The sequence below is a fragment of the Cynocephalus volans genome, chromosome 10, assembly GCF_027409185.1.
Source record: "Cynocephalus volans isolate mCynVol1 chromosome 10, mCynVol1.pri, whole genome shotgun sequence".
NCBI lineage: Eukaryota > Metazoa > Chordata > Mammalia > Dermoptera > Cynocephalidae > Cynocephalus > Cynocephalus volans.
In genome coordinates, this window is record NC_084469.1 from 36,705,106 (window position 1) to 36,729,758 (window position 24,653).

Here is a 24,653-nt window from a genome sequence, read left to right on the forward strand (position 1 = left end):
TTTTGGGGGGAAGATTTAACATGTTAAACATAGTATTAGATCACTGTTAAAAGGTATAGTGTGTAAATCTTTGGCAAAAAAATTGAAGCCTTTATATATCTCAATTTTGAATACCAATTATTAAGGGAATATTCAAAATACACTATAGAAAAAAAGATTACATTTTGAAAAGATTACATTTCACGTGCCACTGAAGAGTCCAAGTCAGCATAGGGACTACATGGTGACCCACCTCCTCTGTTTTTGTCTTGGCAGAATCTGAGGTCTCTGTTCTCCATCCGGGTTGTGGGGCTCTCCCAGGCCTGCAGTTACTTATCCCCACGGGACAATCGGCCTCTCTGTCACTGGGCAGTTGACAGGTAAGGGGAAGCTCCAGGTTTGGTAAGAAAATGAATGCTTTCTTATTTGACTAGACTCCTTTGAGGCTGTGTATCAATAAAATTGCTACAATGTTATCTCTCCTGGATCACCTACCTCTCCAGCACCAGCCACCATGGTAGGTACATGGACACATTCTGCACTTTTAGCTCTTATGTGTAAAGAGGTGCTATTGTGGCCACCTTAAAGATGAGGGGACACTGAGGTTCCCAGAGATCAGTTAATGTGCTCACACTTAACCCAGCTAGCTAATGGCTGAGCCCAAATCTGAACCCAAACTGGTTTAACTAAAAAACTCAAATTTATTCAGTGAGGTGATGCTACTAATTGAACCGGAATTGGCCCCAAACTGTAAAAGATTGTGGATTGTGGCTGAGGGACAAAGCCAGTGTGGCCATGTCTCCTGTGGCTCTGATTTTCTGATTCTCAAGTGCCCTCCTTTACAGACCCACCATGTGCGGGCTTGGGAAGCAATCTGCAGGGCCAGCACAACATCTAAGAGGCAGTTTTGCTCTGTATAGGAATTGTCTGGCACTTTTGCACATTTACCCACAGACCCAAAGTTCTCAGTAAAGTTCTCTGATTTCCTGACTTGGTCAACCAAAGCTGACTGAACCCATAGTATAGAGATGGGCCTCTCCCTTTCTAAAGAGACCAGAGCTAGGATAAGGAGCAAGCCAGAAGGTAGAAGAAGCCCACCCCATTTTCATCCTCCTTGGCTGGTAGATGCTTTACAGAGTTAGGGAGGCAGCAGAAATGTCAGCCAGGGCCTGGTTGGGTCTGACAGGAAAAGGGAACACCGGGGAGAAGACCCCTCACGGCACTCAGTCTCAGGGATGAGAACCGTGCTACTCAAAGTGTGTTCCGCAGACTGGTGCCAGCCTACAAACTGATGGTCACAAATCCATGACAAGAACCTGAGAGGAAGCGTTTAGAAATGTTAAAGCAATATGTCAGCACAATCTAAAATATGTCGAATATAATAATTTCTTTAAAAAATAGAACTTGGATTTTGTAAGGCTCCCCAACCCTCCATTGCATTTTTATTATTTTTATTTTTTTGCAAAAGTATCGGTCTACAGTGGCTTGAAAACAAACTGGTCTTTCACCGTAGGTAGCTGGATAAGCATGGAACAGAGTAGAGCGTCACAGCAAGTTGACCGCCCTGAAGGAGGCCCTCCTGAGGCCACCTCCTTCCTGGTCCACACCTTCTGCTCACCTGACATCTCACTGCAGTCTGCCCACACCCTTCCAGCCCCAGCCCCACTGGGACAGCTCTCCCCGGCCTCTGACATCCTCAGTCCCTTGCCTCCTGCACAGAGGCCTCCATTCAGCCCCTTGATCCAGCATCTCCTTGTTCTCTTAGAATATTTTTTTTTAAATTGTGATAAAATACACATAATATAAAATTCACTATTTTAACCGTTTTTAAGTGTACAGCTCAGTGACATTGGGTACATTGCTGTGCAGTGGTCACCACCGTCCATCTCTAGAACTCTTTCACCTTGCAACACTGAGACTCCATACCCATTCAACACTAACTCCCCTGTCCTCCTCCCAAGGCACCTGGCAGCCACCACTCTGCTTTCTGTGTCTATGAATCTGGCTACTCTAGGTGCCTCATGAGAGTGGAGTCATACAGTTTTTGTGACTGGCTTATTTCACCAAGCGTCGTGTTTTCAAGGTTCATCCACGTTGTAGCAGGCGTCAGAATTTCCTTCCTCTTTAAGGCTGGGTAGTATTCCATTGCATGTTTGTGCCACCTAGAAATATACCTCCTAGAGATTGTTTTGTCTCCTTGAAGTATTCTCCTCCTCTGGGCCCTCAAGTGCTGTGGGGCCTCCGTGCCCCTCTCTGGCCCTCTGCAGTCCTCTGTGTTCCATCCTGGGGTGATCTTACTTTGGGTTCCATCTGCCACCTTAATATGAGGCCCCCGGTCCTACGTCTCTAGCCCAGATTTTTCACTGGGATGCAGATTTGCCTGTCCTGCGTTGATGTCTCCTAGACGCTGGAAACTTAACATTTGCCAGTGTGTACTCTTCTTGCTTAAGCCTTTCCTCTTCTGGTCTTCTCTGTCTGGAGGTGACACCACCATCTACTCAGGAACCCAAGCCCAGGACTGGGAAATCATCCCTCATTCTTTCTTCTCACCATTTCCTTACATTCAATCCATTATTAGGTATTGTCTGTTCCAAATCCTGGTGCTTCCTCAGGTCTGTTCCCTCCTGGCGCATTTACCACTGTTACCTGAGTTGGGGCCCCTATCACCTCTCACCTGGATCGCTCTGGCAGCCTCCTATTTGACTTACCTGCTTTCGTACCTGTCTGTTACAAACCCTTTAGGGGCCTCCTGGTGTCCACAGGCTGGTCCACACTTCCCAGGATGGCATACAAAGCCCTCCCTCTCAGTGTACGGCCTGCCACTCGCCGTGCCTCCACCGTTCTGGCACACGCCCACTCTGCTCCTGCTGAGCCCTCTACCTGTACAGCCTTTCCCCTCACCAGTCACCTGGCTAACTCCTGCCCGTCTGTCCTCCAGAGCAGCCCGGGTGTGCTCCCTCTGAGTCCCCATACACACCCTGGTGCACGACAGTGATCTCTTTGTGTGCTTCTCCCAGTTGACTCTGAGCTCCTTAAGGGTAGAGATTGTTGCATATGTACATTGCTTGGACTAGCATCCCTCATAAATATTGAATAACGAATGCGCTCTTTCCTGTGTGAATCGGGGCTGTGATCAGGGGAGATGATATACCATGCTGTCTAGTGAATGACTGTTTCCATGACAAGAGGGCTGCCCTTCTGTGGCCTGGGGAGTTTTGTACAAGAGAGGTGGAGTGTGAAGATACCTTCCCACTTCTGTGTGTAGATTTCAGTTGAAAAGTAGACTGTGGATTGAGTAGAAAGAGATCAAAGTTGTAGGTTTATTGGTAAGACTGATGGAAGGAGGCGGCTTAGATGTAAGTCCAACTTGAACTTCTGAATATGTTTCCCCCAGAATTAAAGGGCACAGCCTCTCATTGTGGAAATGGAGGATTTAGGGGTCCTAAAGAGAGAGGCTTAGATCTAGGGATTCCCAGTGTGTCTCCTGTGGATTGAATGTTTGTCCCAAACCTCCACTCTTCCACCCGAAGTGCTGCTTCCGGGAAGCTCGAGGCACGGTGAGGGTGACAGCCATCCTGTGAGCACTTGGGACACAGAAAGGAGTAACCGGGAGGGGCAGTGACGCCTCCTATCCTGCAAACCAGATCAGCACTTTTCCTCCTTTGGGAGGAATGAGGGAGGGAAAGGAGAGGACAGCAGCACGCTCACAGCATAGTCCTCCCCGGTGGACAGGAAGGTGAGGCAGGTGACCACTGTTTGCACCGAACCTGCGGGGCTTGCAGAGCTGGGAGAACTTCCACCAGACGCCCCTCGTTCCTTGCTCCCTCCTTGCTCTTGTTCGTGCAGGAGGTGCCACAAACCACCCAGACCCATCCGTGCACATCCTCAGGACACTGTGCCTTCCGTGAGCTTAAAACCTTTTATTGAATCATCTTGGTGACAGTTTGGGACTCGTCTGACCCCTCCCCCCTCTTTCTTTGCAACAAATTCAAAACACTCTTTTATTTATTTATTTATTTATTTTTATTGAATCATAATTGATTATACATATTTTGGGGATTCAATGTTGGCATATGTTGATCAAATCACTATTACTAGTATACATATTGCTACAAATTGTACTTATTCTTTATGTCCCTTGTCCAATCTCTCCCTCTCTCCCTCCTCCCACCACTGGTTACCCTAGATTTCTTCTCTCCTTCTGAAAGAGTAATGGTTACTCTGTTGATGTGTTGCCTAGATGATCTGTCCAATGCTGAGAGATGTGATCAGGTCCCCCAATATTATCATAGAGCAGCTGCTTCTGTCACTCTGGAATGGGCTTTGTGGAGAGAGACATCCTCTTCTTTTCTTTGCTCTCTGCTGGTGACTCTCCTAGTGTCAATGCACTCCAGTGGCTGGTGGACCACCTGCATGGTGGTTGTGACGTCTAACTGCTTTCACGGCAGCCGTGGTTCCTGTGGTGGCTGGAGTGGGCCACCCACATGGAGGTGATGTTTTTGGCATGCTCCTTGGTGCTGGTGGTGTGCCTTGTTGTGGGCATAAACACTCTTGGGTGCAGACTTTACCACCGCTTGTATCTGTCCTTATTGACTCAGGATAGAACCTCACATCCCCCACTTGGTTTTGGTCGCATCTCTCTGCATTAAGGCTCACCAGCCTTTTCTGAAATGGGCTGAGCCCAAGCAGTTTCCAACTATAGGCTGAGCTATAGGTTGACTCACTCCAAGAATTTCTATACATAGGAGGGTTTGGAAGGAGGAGACTTTTAGGTTGTAGAGTAGGACGCGAGGGTGCCTCTTCCATATCGTGGTGGGGGAAGTTAGCAGCTGTCTTTGGGCTTCATCAGTGTTGTTATCTGTGTAGGATGTTCAAGTGGACCTGCCCTGTGTACCTTGAAAAGGTAGTTGGCGCTGCAGTGGGACAGCTGATCTGTGTCCTTGTAGTAACCAGCAATGCTTAGTGCTCACAAGCTCCCAGGGGAGTAATGGAGAGCATTAATGAGGCAGGGTTAGGACTAAATGCTCAGCAGATCTAGCAACCCCCCACATGGCTGACCTTGGCTTTCAGCCAGTTTGGGGTACTTCTGTGGGAACATCAGTGCCAGGGCTGAAGGCAGACTGTTGGGCCCTGCAGGGCTGTGGAAGGCGCCTCCATGTTTTCTGATGGGCTCTCTTGTTCTTTCTTCAGGGCTCTGCGCCTCAGGAGGCCGGGAGGCCCCCCACATGTCAAGCTGGCTGTGGAGTGGGATAGTTCTGCCAAGGAGCGGTGAGTTTAATGAAATTTGCTTCCCGCAGAACTGAGAGGGGGCTTGCGTGCACCCACAAATCTTCCCTGGACTCAGTTTCCCCCAGTGTGACTGTGAGGCTGTATGCACACATCCTTGGTGCAGTGTAACCCATTCCTCTGAGAAACCTTAGTGAGAATTGTCTGTGTCTAAACCACTTTATAGTAATGATGATGATGGTGGTGGCAGCGGGTGGTGACAGTCTTAGTCAGTGGTTATATAGTGCCTACCTAATCACCCCATGCTAGTCACTGCTCTGAGCACAGTACATATACACAATTTATTTAGTCTTCATCACACCCTATGGGTGCTATGGGGTAGGCACTACTATAATCCCCATTTCTCAGAGGTTGAAAATGAGGCACAGAGAGGCTAAGCCAGTGGGTAAGGTCACACAGCTTGTACCTGGCAGAGCTGGGCTTTGCACCCAGACTGTCTGTCTCTTAATCATGCTCTTAATCACTAACCTTGGCTGCCTCTATAATGATGAGTGCATCAGCCTTACTTTGAAGAGGGACGTCCCTCAGTCCAGCAAGTATTTACTGATGTCCTACTGGGAGCTAGGCCCTGTGCTAGGATGGAAGGCAAAGATGAATAAGCCAAGGACTTGGTCCCTTGAGGAGCTGGGGGAGACAGACACTGCAGTCTTCAGGAGAGTGAGCACTGAGTCAGAGCACATGTAGATTCCTCGGAGACCTTAGGAAGGACGCTGTGGCTTCACGTGGCCCTCGCCTTCCACGGGCTTTGTGTGAGTAGAGATGTAGCTGCAGCTGCTCTTGGAGGTGAGAAGCCCTGAATGTGTCACCGTCCTTTCTGTGCAGCCTGTTCGGGAGCCTCCAGGAGGAGCGGGTCCAGGATGCCGACAGCGTGTGGCAGCAGCAGCAGGCTCAGCAGCAGCACAGCTGTACCTTGGATGAGTGTTTTCAGTTCTACACCAAAGAGGAGCAGGTCCCACCCTGGGGTCCGCTTCCTGGCTGGGAAGGGGGCTGGCTGCCTTTCGGTTGGTTGGCCGTGTGCCATGGGGGCCTCACGGTCCTGATGGCTTCCTTTCCAGCTGGCCCAGGATGATGCGTGGAAATGCCCCCATTGCAAAGTCCTCCAGCAGGGCATGGTGAAGCTGAGTTTGTGGACCCTGCCTGACATCCTCATCATCCACCTCAAAAGGTTCTGCCAAGTGGGCGAGAGAAGGAACAAGCTCTCTACACTGGTGAAGTTTCCACTCTCCGGACTTGACATGGCCCCCCACGTGGCCCAGAGAAGCCCCAGCCCCCAGCCAGCGCCAGGCCCCTGGCCTGCCTGGAGGCAGCCGGCCTGCCTGCCCACCAGCTACCCGCCAGACTTCCTGTACGACTTGTACGCCGTCTGCAACCACCACGGCAGTCTGCAAGGTGGGCATTACACAGGTGAGCCTTATCTTGCCTCTCGGTCCTGGCCTGAGCCTCAAGATGTCCCTGGAATTGGCGGTCCTCAGAGGCTGAGCTCCGTTGGGCACTGGGAGTGCCCTAGCTGCCCACCCAGCACTCACAAAGGCACGTGCAAGAGGGGAGGGGCCCAGTCTTAGCTGCAGAGCTGATGTCGAGTCAGGTTGGTGGTTGGAATAGAAACTTGGTTACTGCCTGAATTTTCAACCATATCAAATATAGGAGGGTATTATTGGAACTGAGAGAGTAACATTTATCCTTATCTGTGATTCAACACAAGGAGTCTCACATATCATGTTTGGTATCTTTTTATTCTATGGGCACTTTTAATTTTTATTCTTCTGGGGGAACTTGAGAGCAGTAGCTGGGGAACTCTCTCAACTGTTCACGGTCATCCTCTTAGGCGCCTTTAGAGAGTAGCAGGACTGGTCATTTTTCTCGATTACAGTGTTCCTCCTCACCCACCGAGGCATCTCAGTGACAATGGGAAGTCTGTAGGAGAACTACTGGTAGCAGCAGCGGTGGAGTGTCCCTACTGAGTAGATAGTCACAGAGGCTGATTGATTGTAAGATCCTTATGACTCTAAGACATTTAAGACGTGGTCTCTGCCACTGGAGGAAGTCACAGACACCCATGGAGAGAGAAATGAGAAAGCAGAAGCAGGCCAGGGGCCACAGGGTAGACAGAGAGGTGTTGGAGATGGGGTCACACTGGGCCAGTCTGGGCTGGTCACACCTAAGGTCACGGTGGTCACTAAAGCTGCTCTTGTGCTACTGTGTGGGGCCATCCTGTTCTTCTGTAGTTGTCCTGTTCTGGATGAGAGGGGCTCCCACCTTGGTGGCCTCTTGGAATGTCCTGTCCAGTCACTTCCACAGTCTCACTTCTCTGGGCTAAACGTGGCTCAGCAGAACTCCCTCGAGACTGATATATATCTTGGGAGACATCTCTCTTGCTGTATTAACCTCAGAATTTTTTATGAAGAGCATTAGAGCTGTATTAGTCCCTGTGCACACATTCATGATGACAATAAGGACAACTGGATCTTGGGTCTTGTCACTCCATGTGCTGAATGTGCTGCTGGCTCCTTATCTGCTGTGAGGAAAATAGAATAGTCAGGCCCCCTTGCCTCAGATCTGGTTGGGGGTGGTACAGCACATTCTTTGTAAACAAGTTGTGTGAGGGGGGAGTTGGTGCAGGTGCACACCAATGTATCTTTTTAGTTTGTTGCTATTCTTGCATGTTCTTGAGTTTGTGAAGCAGAAGCTGGCCAGCAGAGAGATCATGTCTAAAAATAGAGCATGTTTACTTTGCTGGTAGCTGCTCAGTTTTTCTTTGGACCTTGCAGGTAGCAATTGAGTTTCTCTTTGGACTGCCTAACTATTAGATGTGTGTGTGCTGAATAAAGACTACTGTTTCTTTACCTATGGCTCCAAGGACCCTTTTTCCGGTTACCTAGCTCGTAGACCTGTGTGGGAAGGGTTTGTGGACAACCAGTCTGGACAACGGGCTCGAGGGGTCTGTGAGCTCCAGACCCAGCCCTAGTTCTACACTGCCAATGCATGGGGTGGCCCCAACATAAATTAAGAACAAAGATCTAAAATCACAGGGGGAGTTAAAAGTAGTATAGGGAAGGGTTATATAGGAAAGTAGTATAGGTTGTATAGAAGTAGTGATACAGGATGTGCTCAGTTTCCTTGGGCTGGGGTTTCAGGACATGCCTCTGGGTTTCCAGACACTCCCTGAGGTCTCAGCCCCTCCTCTGAGCTCTCCCCCGGAGGAAAGTAACTATTGCCAGTTAGACCTATTTTTAGCACCAACATGGGAAAAATGAGACAAGGGGCTGGGGCTGGCTTATGCAATCCAGTGGCTGGGCATGCTCAATAGAGAGCACAGAACATTCTGGTACCTACAGCTGGGAACCACCCCCTTAACTGAATATTTACTGGATAGAAAAACTATAGAAGCCAAATCCCAGTTGAAGGCAGGGTTGTTGCTGCTCACTTTGCTGGTGGTAGCGTGCACTTCCTTGGCTGTGGTGTGTATGTTTTACTTTGTATCTAGCTCGCTCTCAGCAAGCAGCTGCTCATTCTCCTGAGCCAGCCCGCACCCTCTACTGAACTTTAAGTATGTTTTTCTGGCTTTCATGTTAGACTTCATGTCTGTACTGAACTTACTTTTGTGTTAAACTTGGTGTGTGCCGTGCTCCGTCTCTGGAGCTATGCTGCACTCTCTCTGTGGAACCTGTATTTCTTATCTGTTATATCAAACTTGTTCTCACTGTCTACTGTGACTCTGCCCTTGAATTCTGTCCTGTGGGAGAGTCAAGAGCCTGGTAGGAGGATTGGGTGGGTTGAGGCTGACTGTCGGGCCCCCTGGACCCTACCTCTGACATCAGCAGTATAGGAAAGTAGTTGTATTAGTCCATCTGTGTTGTTTATAACAAAATACTTGGAACTGAGTAATTTATAAAGAAAATGAAATTTATTGCTTACAGGTTCTGAGGGTGGGAAGTCCGAAGTCCATCTGGTAGTGGTGACAGTGACCCAGGGGTCTCACATTGCAAGATGGTGGAAGCAGAGAGAGCAGAGAGAGAGAGACAGACAGACTCTCTTAAAGTCCTCAGAGCCACGCCCCTCACCACCATTTTTAATCCATTCACTACTGCACAGTCCTACAATCCAATCACCTCTTCAAGCCTCCACCTTTCAATGACCATAACAGGATTTCCCACCCTCTTAACAGTCACAGTGGGGGCTAAGTTTCTAATACATAAAACTTGGGGGACACAATTCAAGCTTCAGGGAATTTTGGGGGGACATAATTCAACCCACTACAGTAGTATAGTATATGAGGGCTGCTACGTGTGTGCGCTGTGAACTCTGCCTGTCAAAAGCAAAATCCAGATCCCTCCTAGGCATGAGCGTTAAAGAGTAAACTTCACAATTTTGGGGGAGGTGTTCGGCAGCACAGGGGGCCCAGTTCCTGTGAGAGTTACAGAGCCCTCCCGGGGTCTGTGTATGCTCACAGCACTGCCCCCACCTGCCGGAAGAAAGCAAAGGGAGAAAAGCCCCAGGGAAAGGGTGGGAGCAGTGCAGTCTCCAGCAGAGCCAGAGGTTCAAACCCCTGCTCCTCTGCCCCCGGGGCATAGCTTCTGCCCCACAGAGATGAGTGACTCCTAATATGAACAGGTCTACAGATGTGTAGGGTGTTGTAGATGAGCATCAGCTCCCTCATTTAGGGGCAGCACACCCCTCCGGTAGCTTCCTAAGAAAGGGTGATGGGAGCTTGGCATTTTGAGTTCTTGTGTGTCAGAAAATGCCTTTAATCCCAGGCTTGATTGACAGCCTGGCTGGATGGAGAATTCTAGATTGAAAATCATTTTTGCTTTAGACAGTGTTACTCCATGGGGAAGAGGGGTGTGGAATGGGGCTTTGTTGAGATGGGTCAGGCCAGTTTGATTTCTGTTCCTTTGTCTGGGACCTATTTTTCCTTCTGGAAACTTTGAGTTTATCACTCTGGATTTTCACGAATGTGCCTTCATGTGAGCCATTTTCTATTCCTTGTGCTGGGCACTCAAGGGACCTGGTGTGTCTACAGATGTGGGATCTTTAGGTCTGGGGAATTTTCTTGTGCTTGTTTTTTAAATTTAATTTTTTGAATAGATATATATTCCTATGATTAAAAAATCAAATGATATAAAAAAAAAAGTACACAGTGAATAGTCTTGCTCCTACCCTTGTCTCCTATCCAACTCCAACCACTTTTGTTAGTTTCATGTGTGTCCTTGCAGAGTTTCTGTATGCAAACACAAGCAGATACACGTACAGCATAGATATTCCTAGACTTTCTCCCCCCCGGTCCTTTTTAAGCATAAAGGTTGACTACTGTATTAGTCTGTTTTTGTGTTACTATAACAAAATACCTGAGACTGGCTAATTTATAGAGAAAAGAGGTTTATCTGGCTTACGATTTGGGACAGCTGCATCTGGCTCAGGACTCCGGCTGCTCATGGTAGAAAACGGCAGGCAGCCAGCAGGTGTAAGATCACATGGCAAGAGGAAGCAAGAGAGAGAGGGGGAGGTGCCAGGGTCCTTTAAACAACCAGATCTCCTGGGAACTAATAGAGCAAGAAGTCTCTAAGTGCCCTCCCCAGCCTAGGGTATAAATCTGTTCATGCGGGATCCACCTGCCATGACCCAAACAGCAACTAACACTTGCACGTTTGGGATCAGATTTCCACATGAGCTTTGAGGTGGGGGACAACATATCCAAACTCTGTCAAATACTATGTACAGAATTCTGAAACTGGCTTTTTTCACTTAGAGATCTTTCCGTGTTAGAGAACTATGGCATTCTTTGTTTTAAACAATTGCTTAATATTTCATTGTACACAGGTACCACAGTTTATTTCACTAATCTACTCCTGGACATTTGGTTGTTTTCAAACTTCCATTAAAACACTGCAATGAATAATTTTGCACATTGTATTACTTTGTGTGTGTGTGAACTTTCTCCCTCTGTGGTGGGCAGAGTAATGATCTCCCAAATAAGTCCTAATCCTCGGAGCCTATGAATATGTTAGTTACATGGCGAGGGAGAGTAAAGATGGTTAATCAGCTGACTTGAAGATAAAGAGATGAGCCTCTGTTGTCTGGGTGGGCCAGATATAATCACAGGGTCCTTTAAGTGTGGAAGAGGAAAGTAGAAGGGTCAGTAGGTGATGCCAGGTGGGGAGGACTCAACCTCAACCAGTCACTGCTGGATTTTAAGAGGGAAGGGTCCAGGGCCAGGGAATGTGGGTGTAGACTTGAGAAGCTGCAAAATGCAAGAAAACAGGTCTTCCCTGGGAGCCTTCAGGAGGAACACCTTGATTTTAGACCAGTAAGACCTCTTTCAGGTTGTTGACTTCCAGGCCTCTACAAAATAACTTTGTGTTGTTCTGAGCAGCTGATTGTAGGGCAATTTGTTTCAGCAGCATGAGGAAATCAAAACACCCTCCAATAGTCTCTAATTTTCTTATCTTTTCTCTCTTATTTTCCATTTCCTTGTTTTTTGAAATTTACTCTAGGAGATTTCCTCAACTTCATCTTCTAACCGTGTTTCTTAATTTTTTATTTCAGCTCTCATAATTTAAACTTGCAAGTGCTCCTCTTGTCCTAGGTTTCTTTTCCAGACCATCCTGGTTTTGTTTTTGGCCCTCACTTGGCCCGGGTTTTTGTGGTACCTGATACCTTCCCTACTGAGTCTCTGAGGGTGCATTGGGGTGCACACACTCTGGGTTGAACCCCCTCCACTCGGCCAGTGGGCTACCCCTGCTCCATCTGCTTGCTGGGCTCTCAGAATCCGAGCTGTTGCTTTTTCTCCCTTTGTGTTTTGATATTGTGGGTTTATTTCTTTTTAGATCTTTTCCTTTCTGGAAATATAGTCATTTCACTACGTTTCAGATTTTGAGAAATCAGAAATGCCTTGTGTGCATTTTGAATATGTTGGATAGGTAACGCTTTTCTGTATTTCAAAACTCACACAGCCTAAAAAATTTAGACATGAAAAGTCTCGGTCCCGTCTTGTCCCTTGTCTGCCCCCCTCCATTCAAGGACATTTTTAATAGTTTCTTGTATATTCTTCCATAGTTTCTTGATGTAAATACAAGCAATTGTATACAATTGTGAGTATATTTTTATAGATAATGTGCATATATATTCATTTCATCGATTTCCTCCCCATCCCCTGATTTAAGTAAAAGTAGCATTTTTTTTTCTGTGTGGCACCTGGATTTTTTTCCCTTTAAATCTGTTTGGAAATCTTTCTCTATCCCCACTTACAGAAAGCTTCTCTATCTTTTATAAGTGCACTGATTAGATGTAACGATTTATTAAATAAGTGTCCTATAGAGGGACAGGGGCTGGTTCATTCTTTTGCTGTTACAAATATTATCCTTTACGTATGTCTTTTCCAACAGGTACAAGTTTATCGGTAGGATAAATTCTCAGTCTTGGGACAGCTGCGTCTGTGTTTTGACAAGTACTAATAAATCGCCCTGTACAAAGGGCAGTAACTGAACGCCTGTTCCCCTGTAGCCTCTAGTACGGTGCGCTGTTAAACTTTTGGATTTCTGCCAATCTAATAGGTGGAAGATGGTGTCTCAGTGTAAGTTTAATATTCAGCTTCTTAACAGTGTAAGTGTGAGCATCTTTGCTTATGTGTAAGAGCCGTTGTGGTTCCTTTTCTGTGATCCGCCTGCCCATATCCTTTGACTGTTTTTTGAATAGGTTGTTGTAGCAATCTCTATGTGACCTCTGTCAGTTGACTATTCCTGTGGTAGTTTTTTGCCATGCAGAAGGTTTTAATTTTTGCTTTTCTACGTAGCCAAATTGTCAGTCATATCTTTTAGGGCTCTGGATTTCAAGTCATGATTAGAGAGCCTTTTTCACTCTAAGACTAAAAAGTGTTTTTCCTGTGTTTTTTACTAGTACTGGGGTACTATAGTGACCAGGTATGCACATCCATCTGTATGCGTGTGTGTGCATGTGTTCATATATATATATACAGGCTAAACAAAATTTCATGAGAAAATAATTATATTTACTACATGTGATATACCTTGATCTATTCTATTCTAGAATAACATACATTATTTCATTTTTTTAAAAAGTGTTTTAAAATATTTTTTAAAAAGTGCTCTGATTACCAGTGTGCTAATGGGCTTATGACCTGCAATTTGGAAAACATGGAACTATGTAGAAATTCAGGATCATCACTCATCCATTCATTGTACAAATGTTTGTTTAGTACCAGTTCTATGCCAGACCCTGTGCTAGGTGCTGGGGCTTCCGTGATGAACAAGATGAATATGAAATCCACCCTTATGGGACTTAAGTCTAATTTTGGAGACAGACCATAAGAAGGTGCTTGTCATTTTAGCACTTTCACTACCTGACTTTATGAAAAGGCTATTGATCGACTGATTGATTGCATCTGTGATAGAGATAAGGCCTCTCCGAGGATGCCCCATGTAGGCTAAGAGCTGAAGGATGAGGTAGGACTAGCTATGTAAATAATGGAGGAACTGCGTTATGGGTAGAGCTGCTAGCATGTGCAAAGGCCCCGAGGCAGAAAGTGTGTAAGAAATGATGAAATCCTGTCGTGGCTGAAGCGTAGTGATTCAGGGGTAAGTGATGCCAGAGAGAACTGGAGAAGTAGGCAGGGCCAGACCCTGCCAGGCACTCTAGGTCATGGATAGGAGTTTGCGTTTTTTTCCAAAGGGTGATGAGAAGACATTAAAGGTTTTAAGCAGACAAGTAAAGACATAATCTGACCTACAAATAGAAATAGTCTCTGCCCTATGGAGAATGGGTGGAAGGGAACAAGAAGGAAGTTGGAATTTCCAGTTAGGACAATGTGGGCACAGGTGAAAGACAGTACTGGCTGGGACGTGGGTGTTGACAGTCAAGGTATTCCAGACACATTTTGGAAGTAGAATCAGGGAGAATGGCTTTTGGGCTGGGTATGGGATGGAAGGAAAAAGAGGAGCAGTGACAAATTCCTAGGTGGCTGGCTTGCATTAGTTTGGGGTCAGCAAACATGATCCATGGGCCGTATCCAGTCCAGGGCCTGCTTTTGTGTAGCCCATGAGTTAAAAATGTTTTTTACAATTTTAAAGGTGGTAAAAGAGAAGAAGAAAAAGAATAATATGAGGGTACTTCAAAAAGTTCCTGGAAAGATTCATATGATCTTTTAATTCTCTTTTTCCACAAACTTTTTGAAGTACCCTCATGTGTGGCAGAGAACAGATGTGACCGTATGTGACCTGCAAAGCCTAAAATATTTGCTATGTGGTCCATTACGGAAGTTTGCTAACCTCCAGGTTCGTGGGCTTTGATGCTGTTCACTGAGGTGTGGAGGGCAAGGAAAAGGATATTTTGTTGTAGTTATTTGGGAGGTGGTGAGAATCATATTTATGAATTTTCTTTGACTGTTTGACTTCAGTTCTTAGAAGAATACCATAATTCCAACTGTGATTCTCATTTTTACTTTTATTGCATACTCAAGCAACGATGTGTATTTTGAAGTTTCTCAGAAGACATGGGGTGACCGTGGACATTATTGTCTGGCTGCATAACTTGGGGCTCCTTTTTACTGGAGATTTTGCGTGAGCAAAGATCTAACACAAAGATTCAACTTAAAACAGCACTCTTTATAAGAATAAGAATCTGGGAGTATAACTTATTGATCTTTTCTGATTCCTCAAAATTTATTTCTGTCCAGAAATGGACTGTTTTTTTCTCGTTATGTTATAAGCACGTCCATTTTTCAGCTATGCCAGTGGGAATTGTCTTCCTGCCTTATGGGACTTCAATAATGGAGACTTGGGTTTGGACCTTTGCAGCCTACTGCCGGAACTCTCTGGATGGCCGGTGGTACAGTTACGATGACAGCGCTGTGGAACCCCTTCGAGAAGAAGAGGTCAATTCCAGAGGGGCTTACATCCTGTTTTATCAGAAACGGAACAGCATCCCTCCCTGGTCAGCCAGCAGCTCCATGAGGGGTAGGTGCCGCTGCTCATCCCAGGACAGGGGGCTTGGGAAGTGACTCTAAGAATTGGGAAGATGCTTAATCAAGCATGAAGGACCCGATTAGGTAGTCAAGGATCTGCAAGAGGAAGCCCTGGCTTCTGCTATGGAAAGCTGAGCACCACAGGCTAACAGTGCGTTTGTCAGCATGTGGGATGGATGTATTGCAATTGAAGAAAGGGGAAAAGAATGATTTTTTTTTTTTTGCATCTGGGGCAGGTGACAGTTGGCTGTCTCAATCATATCAAGCCAGATCTAATTAATCTTGTGCTGTATAAACCTGTATTAGTTCTGTTAGAAAGGGAGGGGGCACTTTAAGGGATGCAGGGCCTTTACAGGAAGTGCAGCTGCTTAGCTGCACCTTAGCCATTTGTTTATTAGACAGCCTCAAACTTCCTCGGAAGTCTAGAGAAAAAAAATACCCAAGTTGACCCTTTGATATGATTTTTTTCACTCTGCAAACCAGCCATCCTTATCTTTGGGACGAGAGAGTTGTTTTTTTTTTGTAAATTAATCAGATTTTCTCCTAACAGGTTTTGGAAAATGACCAAATAAAACCCAGAGTCCTCAGCAGGTGTAAATCAAACCTAATGCAAATCTGGCTTCCATTTATAGAAGGCAGACACCAAAAGAACAAAACCTAACATATTAGAGAAAGGCAGGTTTTCTTACAGTCCAGTATAACAAAGTTAATGTCTCCTTCCATAGCAAAGGATATGCATCCTTAATGCTCATTATGAAAGATTTGGTTTCCCTAAACTTGAGGCATGGTCCTAAAATACAGCTTACTGTGTGTTCACTGTGGAGCTGGGGCCATGGGTGCTGAAGAGAAAGTGCTATTGCTCTGAGTAATAAATAGCCCATTGGCTCTGGAAAAACAAACAAACAAGCAAGCAAACAAACAGAAAAACACATTTAGGAAGCCAGAGTTGGTGACAGGTAATTTCATGGAAAGCATTTCAGTGCTCATCAGCACTTTCCTTTCTGTGCCCAAATGCCTCTCCCTAAATGTTCAAGCTTGGTCACAGGGGTTCCCAACTGCAGATTTCTGCTCCACTTATTCACTTCTGTTTCTGCAGCGCTGCTCTGCTTCTGTACCTCCAGGCCTGAGGGATGGGGGTGGGGATGGGACTCTGGCCCTGACAAGCCCCCCGGGACTCCAAAGACCTGCAGCAGGGTCCAGCCTCTTCCCTGTGCTTCTTCCGCAGGCTCCACCAGCTCCTCCTTGTCTGACCACTGGCTCATGCGGCTCGGGAACAATCATGGCAGCACGGGGGGCAGCCTGTTGTCCTGGAGCTCTGCCCCCTGCCCCTCCCTGCCCCGGGTACCCGACCCTCCCATCTTCACAAACAGCCTCTGCAATCAGGAAAAGGGTATGTTGGTTAAATTCACTGATTTTATTTTCATTTTCTACAGCGACCATTGCTCCTCCTCTTTATGAAAGTGTTGCATAGCCATGAGTGTAAAGAGCCAGTCATTAGAGAGGTTTATTCATCTCTCAAACAGAGTCTTCCATGACCTGCCCTCGCCTCCCTGTCCTTCTCGTCCACGATCCTCCAGCCACAGGTACCTTCTTTCTCTGCTCCCGTGGAGCCCCCTGGGTTATGGGGAAGACAAAACGTGAACGAGTAGACTAATGCAGCAATGTGATTTAGAGCAGGGATAAGGGCAAAGAGCCAGTCATCAGGGAAGAAGGTACCGTGGCCAGGGGTGGGGGAGAGAGCGTGCTGAGGGCCCCGTTAGCTAGGGCAGGTGGGGAAGAGCTTTCTGGGGAGGTGACATGAGTGGAGACCTGAGTGAGTGGGAGAGTGACTTGTGCAGAAGTCTGGGGAGTGTGTCCAGGCAGAGGAGCTGTCCAGGGTGAAGGCTGGGAGTGAGCATGGGCTGTGCATGACGGTGAAAGAAACCAGTGCCGTGGCCGGGGCAGAGTGAGCCAGGCGTAGAGAGTGAGAGGAGGTGGAGGATGGGGCAGCATGGCGTGAAGTTTGCACTGTGCTCTGAGTGCAGTGGCTAGCCACGGGAGAGGTGCGAGCAGGCAGGGCATCGATCTGAACTATATTTTTAGAAAGTCTACTCTGGAGGCTGTGTGGAGACTCCATTGTAAGGGGCAAGAGTGGAAGTAAGAGCGCCAGGTGGGATGCTGTTGGGGCTGTGTCCAGGTGAGAGAGTGTGGCGTAGGCCAGCGTGTTAGGGGAGAGGTGAGCAAATCTGGGTAGATTTTGAAGACAGGGCTAACAGGATTTGCTGACGGTGGATGCAGGACGTGAAGAAAGGGAATCATCAAGGATGACTCTTTGTTCAGGGTCTGAATAACCAGGTGAATAGTTCTGCTGTTCATGAGATGGAAAAGGTTTGGGTAGGAACAGTCAATTTTGGAGGGAAGTCAAGAAATTTTTGACATGGTAATTTTGAGCTTCCTGTAAGGCATCGTGTCAACATGATAACTGCGAGTGGAGTTAGGTATGTGAGAGTCACTAGCACGCGGATGGAAGTGAATGCCACAGGCTGGCTGAGCTCTCCTGGGGAAATTGTAAAGACAGGAAAGAGTGAAGACTTAAGACCAAACCCGGGAGCTCTCCAACATGTAGGGGTTGAGCGAGGGTGGAGCGGCCGGTGAGATGGGGAGAAAACCAGGTGAGTATGGGTCACAGATGCAAAATAGAGGTCTTTCAGAAGGAAGCGGCCGACTGTGTCACACACTGCTGGGAGGCTGAGAAGGATGAGGACAGGCAAGTGACCGTCAGGCTAGGAGACCACCAGGGACTTGCCAGGAGCATCTGCCATGGATTGGAGAGAATGGAAGCTGGGCTGCAACGGGGGGAAAAGGGATGGTGTTGAGGAAGTGACAACGGATGCATGCACCATCAAGCAAGGTGACCAGAGGTCGGCAGCTCAGAGGAAGGGGCTGACAGTGGTCGTTTGCTTTTCTTTGCAAAATAAGGATAGCACACATTAGCATTCACATGATCCAATCTAGAGGGAGAAATTGATGATAGTTCAGGAGAGCAAGGGGATAACTATAGAAACAGTCTTTAGGGTGTGTGTGTGTGTGTCCGTGTGTGAGTCCGTCCTTAGCTTCTGTTCTCCTTCAGCCAGAAAGTGGGAGCACATTCAAATTAGTTTTTTAGTTTCCTTATTTCCTACTGGCTCCTAATTTAGTTTTTTTAAATAAAAAAATTAATAGAAATATTATATATAGGGAAATATATATACTTGTGATTAATATGCTTTATTGTCTCTACTATATATAATATAGTATAAATATATTGATCGTTATATAAATATACATAACAAATGCATATTTTATATATGCAGTGAAATGTACTAATCAAAAGTATACCTCTGATGAATTATTGTAAAATGAATGTACCCGTGTACCAGATTAAGACATAGAAAGTTCTGGAACCCTGCCCCCTTCCAGCTCTCTCAATCATTCCTGTTTCCCTCCTTCCCAGAGTAAGCATTTATTCTGACTTGTAACACCTTGGATTAGTTTGCCTGATATGAACTTTATATAAATGGAGCCATATAGTATGCATTCTTTTTTGTTTGGCTTCTTTTGCTCAACATTATATTTGTGAGGTTTATGTTATGTATACAGTAGTTCTTCCATTTTATTCTATTTGTAAATAAAGAAACTCAGTTCTCTGCACGGAAGTTTACTTATATATGTGAGAGAGACTTTTGTCTGTTGATTATCATCAAGAAAAAAGCAAAATCAGGGATTTGGAAAAGAGTGTCAAGAGAGAGTTAGGCAAACCACCTCCTTCCCGTGGGTGCACAGATGGGCTGGAAGCTATCGTAGAAGCCAGCCTGATGGTCTCACCTGGAGGAGTCTGACCTGGTCATCAAGGGAAACACCTTAAGTTATTATGAATTTATGGATTCTTCAAAAATCCATGTAAGTTTCACAGGGGCTTATCTCTATGCAGTGTCTGCTGCTTGGCACATTGCACCGTTTCTCTCATCAAGCTTTCCCGCATTGTAAGAACTGATCATATTTTGTTTATTTATTCTATTGTGGTTGGATTTTGGAGTCGTTTCTGGTTTGGACCTATTCCCAGTAGTGCTGCTGTGAACATTTTTGTTCATGTCTTTTGGCGTACATGTCTGCATTTCTGCTGGGTATTTACCTAGGAGTGGAACTGCTGGGGCATAGTGTGTGTTCATTTATCAGCTGCTTGTTTCTTTATACTTGGTGTCACCATTGTATCCAAGTACCCAACACAGTGCCTGGCATATACCAGGGTCTTGTTTCATATTTCTGAGTGAATAAATATGACAATAGGATCTTAAAGCTATAAGTGGTTTTAGATTATTAGTGAATCCAGCCCTCTGGTTTATAATGGTTTATGTGTCACAGTTCAGTTCATTTATTCCCCAGTGGTTGGCATTTTGGCTGCCAATATTTCACTATTAGATATAATGTTGAGAGGAGGGTGTACGTGCATCTTGGATTTGTCTGTTTCCTTAGACTACATTTCTGTGTAGGCATGATGCTTGTGCAGAACTGCATGTACCGTGTTCTGATTCGCCCTGTCTGGGCATTTCTTTTCCCCTCACGTATTCATGAGTGCACATTTAGGAGAGTGGCTGTGAAACAAAAAAGGTGCTCCTTCTCAAGCTTGTTCATCCCTCAGCACTGCCTATGATAAGCTCATAAATTGATCCCAGCTCTGTCTGGTGGTGTAGTACCTCAGGCCATTTCTCAGTTCTCCCAAGGAGAAATGTTTGACACCCTCCCCTTAAGGAGGAAACTTCCAAGAATGGTTCAACTTTTCAACATGGTGTTGAGAAAGATGTCAGGCACAGTTCTAGAAAAACTGGGGTAGAGAGGGCCAGGGTAGGAATAATAACTGTCCTCCAGACCTCGTAGGCATTTTACTTACATTATCTAATTAGTCCTCAGAAATCCCTGGGAGAGATGACATGATAGCCCTTGTACAAAGCAGAAAGCTGAGACTTAGAAGTGAAGTGATGATTTGCAAGCTCACCCCTAGAAAGTGGCAGGGCTGATAGTAGATCCCGTTCCCTCTGGAGACCAGAGTCCTGGCTCTGAGGTCTTACACATAAATTCCAAATTAGAGTTTCTTCTGTTTTGACCTTGTAAGCGTTTTGCTTCCTGAGGGAGATTTCCCTCTTGGGGTTTGAATAAAATGGGGACAGATTTTGAAACCTGTTTGAGAAGCTCTGAGATGGTTGAAAAATCCAGCCTTATTTTCTTGTTGCTACTAAACCTGGGCAAGATCACAATCTAGCGTACAGATTTTCAGCAGTGGTTGGCACAGCGTCTTCTCTCCACCCTCGTGGGTTTGGAAAGATGCGAGATTTTTTTTTTTTTTTTTTTGACTGTCAAAATTAGTAGGGGCAACTACTGGCATTTAGTCTTCAGGGGGCAAGGATGCTAAGTGTCCTACAATGCCCGGGGATGGTCCTGTTTGGGAAGGAATTGCCCCTACCAAATGCCAGCAATCCTCTACTAGTCTGGGAAATGTCATCCTTCCAGTAGCCCTGGTTATGGGACATTGTAATAATCGAGGCATTTTAAAGTAAAATGAATGGATTCAAGTTTTATGGGGGACGGCAACTGGGGTGGATGTGGGGGGAGGCTGTACAAAAAAAAGAGTATAAAACTTACATCTTACTTTTGCAATTTTTATGAAATGATGACCATGTGAAAAATCGTTAGGGGTCCTTCCCAGAGAACCCCTATCAATAGGGGCACTGGGGCTTAAGCTTCCTCTTTAGATCTCAGTATAGGTGCTTCTGATGGTAAATTTCCTGTTGGTTCTATTGGGCCTCTGAGGTTTTATTTTTCTCTTTTACAGCGCTTTCCAGATAGCATTTTATTTCAGTTTTGATTTCTTCTTTGATCTAGAGGTTATCTGGGAGTTTCAAGTATTTAAGCATTTTTGGTCACCTTTTTATTCTTTATTTCTAGTTTTATGGATTATGATCCAAGAATGTGGTTTTCAAAAATTATTACCTTTTTGTGATTATTACTTTGTAAATATTCTGTGTACATATAAAATAATGTATATTATCTATAGGAGGATGTGAGATTTATATTATAAGTAGTCAATTAGGTGAGTTGATGGCACACTTGTTTGCCCTGTCTTTAAATTCACTTCTCTAGTAAAGAGATATATTGAAACCTTATTGTATAGCTATATTTTTCATCAAGTACTCCTTGAATTTTAATAATTTTTGCTTTATACTGTTAGCTGCTGTGTTAATAGGTGTCTGCAGGTGTGTGACTGTTAGTCTTCTTTATAAGTTGTGTTCTTTATCCTTACCTTGCTGCTCCTGCTTAACGTTTTTAACCTTAAATTCTACATTGTTCAAGATTAGTAATTCCAGCCCTTCCTTCTGTCTTTCTGTTTGCATTTGCCTGGTAGTGCTTTGCCCATCTCTTTTGCTTTATGCACCTTTCTTTTTGAGTTAGTTTTAACTTTTTGAGTTAGTTTCTGGTATGTTGCTGGTTTTTTGTTGGTTGTTTTAATATCAAAAATTCAGAGCCTGTCTTATTATCTATTTGTAGTTAATGTAACAACTGCAAAATTTTATGTCATTCATTAAAAATTTTTTATATTCCTTGTTTCTTCTCTTTCCTTATTTTTATGGATTTCGTCATGGTGCTATTTGTTCCTTTTCTCCCTAATTAATGTAGAAGCTCTGCTGTTCTTTTCCCTCTCGTTGTCACTTTCTCTTTCTCAGTATTTATAATCAATTACATTTTTCTACTATTACATGGATAGAAAAAGCCAACTATTCCTATGAGATGTCTATCTCATCGCTGCTTCTTTCCTTCCCCCCAATGAGATTAGAAGTATATAATATTTCTGATGTCACTCTTTCACCTGACATTTCCTCCAAAATGAGAGCTTTGAATTGTTTACGTGTGTACCTTCTGGTCTGTTTTGGGAACTCCCTCCCACCTGCTGATCCCCCAGCTCTTAGATTTGCTGAGATGATCTAGCACTCTCTGTTCCAGACTTTGTTAGAATTCCTCTCGCAGCACCTCTGCTGTCCCAGACACCCTTACTTAGCTTTAGGTTCCATGTTTTGAAGCTGCCTGTCCTCCATGAAGTGGACGGTGCCTGGATTGCAGGGGCCACCGAGCATCACTGTTTTTCTCCTCTTTGTCACCCTCTATCTTGAGGTCTCAGTTGTGATTCACTAGTGTTTGGTCAGAGTTCTTTTTCGGGTATGTGCAATATGCTATCTACATCTTTGCATAACCACAAATATTTCCTTCCACCTGGGAGTGAATGGCAGCTTGGCTGCTTGCAGGACTCTTGGGTTGCAATGCTTTTGTCTCAGGTGCCTGTCGCTGTTTTCCCATGGCCTCCCAGGCCCCAAGGTTGCAGGTGAGAAGCCGAGGCTGTTCTTTTTCCCGTGAGTGTCACTTGTTCTTTCTGGCTGGAAGATTCTCTCTTTGACCTTGGAGTTCAGAAATTCTACCAAAATGTGCCTAGGTATGTTGTCTTGTGCATCAACCCTACCTAGAACTTGGGGATGCCTTTCCTTCTACAGACTCAGGCCTCTCTTTAGGGAAACTTTTCATTTTTTGTTTATTATCTCTCCTGCTTTTCAGATTCCTATTATTTGCCTGTGGGGTCTCCTGGATCTGTCTTCTAAGTCTCTTACCTCTTCCTTTGTGGCCTCTATCTCATTGTCATTTTGCTCTGTCACTCCTTTCAGTCTCAACAGTAAACCTGCATGCCTTCAATTGATTTACTGAATTTTAAATCGCGAAAGTCACACTTTTCAGTTCATTTGGTTAATTAAGTTGTCATCTATTGTAAATAAGGTCGCTCTATTTCATTAGGGGCCTCTTCTGATGGTTCTGTTTGCTCTTATTCTCTGACTGCTGGACGGATCCCTTTACATGTGCTGTTCTTCTGCTTCTGCCCCCTGGGGCTCTGCTGCACCCTCTCTTGAATGGTGGTGATTCTTGGAGTGACAAAAGGAGCAGTGGCTTTGGCTCCTGAGGGCTGGTGGTGTGACAGCCAGCCTGTCCCTTCCCTGCCTCATCCTGCCTCATCCAGTGTTGGAGGTGGAGAAGCTTCAGCTCACCTGTGGAGCTTCTCCTTATCTTATAGGTGACCAGGGGAAAGTTTGGGCATCCAGCTTGTCCCAGCTCGCGCTCTGATCTCCATGCAGAATTGGCTGTGAAGACAGTGTGAAGGGCAGAAGAGACATAAAAATAAGTAAATAAAACCTATAGACAGAGGGGTCCTATCATTGTTTTTTTTTATTACTTTATTTTTTATTAGCATATTCATTGTTATAAATATTACTTATTTTTATGACCCTTATCCAATCTCTCCCTTCTCCCTCCCTTTTTCCCTCCCCCTCCCCCCTCTAATAACCATAGATTCGTTCTCTCCATCTCATAGATTAACTCTTCCTCTGTTGGTTTGTTGCCAAGATGATCTGTCTGGTACTGAGACAGGTGTGATCAAGTCCTCCCCTGTTATCGTAAAGCAGATGCTGCTTCTGTCACTCTGGAGTGTGCTTTGTGGGGGGAGAGGACATTTTCTTTCTTTTTTTTTTTGGTTTTCTTTTTTTTATTGGTCTCTGCTAGTGCCTCTCCTTGAGTCAATGAGGTTGAGAGTCTGGCATGCCATCTGCACGGTGGCTGTGACTGCTCTATAAGAGACTAGCCACTATTGTGGCAGTCAATGGCAATTGCAGTGGCTATAGAGGGCTAGCTGTGTGAAAATGGAATTTTAGGTGTGCTCTTTACCTGGTTGTGGCTGGGTTTGGCTTCCCCCACTCCATGCCTCAGGACACCAGTGGGGCCCTGGGGCAGTGGGGGCAGCTTGCCTAATTGTAGCTGGGTTTGGCTTCCCCCAGGGGCCCCAGGGTGGTGGCTGTAGCTAGCCTAGTTGTGACTGGGTCTATCATTGTTTTTGCCACTGAAAGCCAGAGACAGGGAAGTGTGTGAATACAGACTGAGGCGGAGAAGGTGAGGAGCCCTGTGCACACCTTTTTCTCCCTCAGTTCCAGCTGTGGTTGTCTCTGCGGCGTCCCTGACACACTGAGCTCCCCTCGGCCTCAGGCCTTCGCACTTGCTGCTCCCTCTGCCTGGAGCCTGTTTCCCCAGAACCCCTGTTTCCCCAGAATCCCTCCTTCCCTCGCTCAGGTCTCTCCTCACATATCCCTCAGCACTCACTTGTCACCAGTGTTTCCCCCTTACCCTGCCTTACTCTTTGTGACAGCTCTTAACACGCCATCACACGGTATCACGTATTTTCACTTTTGTCAAACCTGATAAGAACAGGCACTTCACAGTTTTTCCCCTCATCTGTATCCTCAGCACTGAAAACAGTCCTTGGCACACAGGCCTCATGACGTGGGTTTTTTTTGTTTTGTTTTTTTGTTTTTAA

General features: G+C 45.6%; 1 protein-coding gene across 1 annotated transcript in view; it reads left to right on the forward strand.

Moving 5' to 3' along the window:
* USP43 (ubiquitin specific peptidase 43) overlaps positions 1-24,653 on the forward strand; it is a 65,452-nt gene that overhangs the window by 34,509 nt on the left and 6,290 nt on the right. Inside the window, 6 exon segments of the mRNA XM_063112725.1 lie at positions 256-359; positions 5,170-5,247; positions 6,088-6,214; positions 6,321-6,669; positions 15,075-15,233; positions 16,467-16,631. Of these exon segments, the coding sequence (XP_062968795.1) occupies positions 256-359; positions 5,170-5,247; positions 6,088-6,214; positions 6,321-6,669; positions 15,075-15,233; positions 16,467-16,631 (982 nt within the window).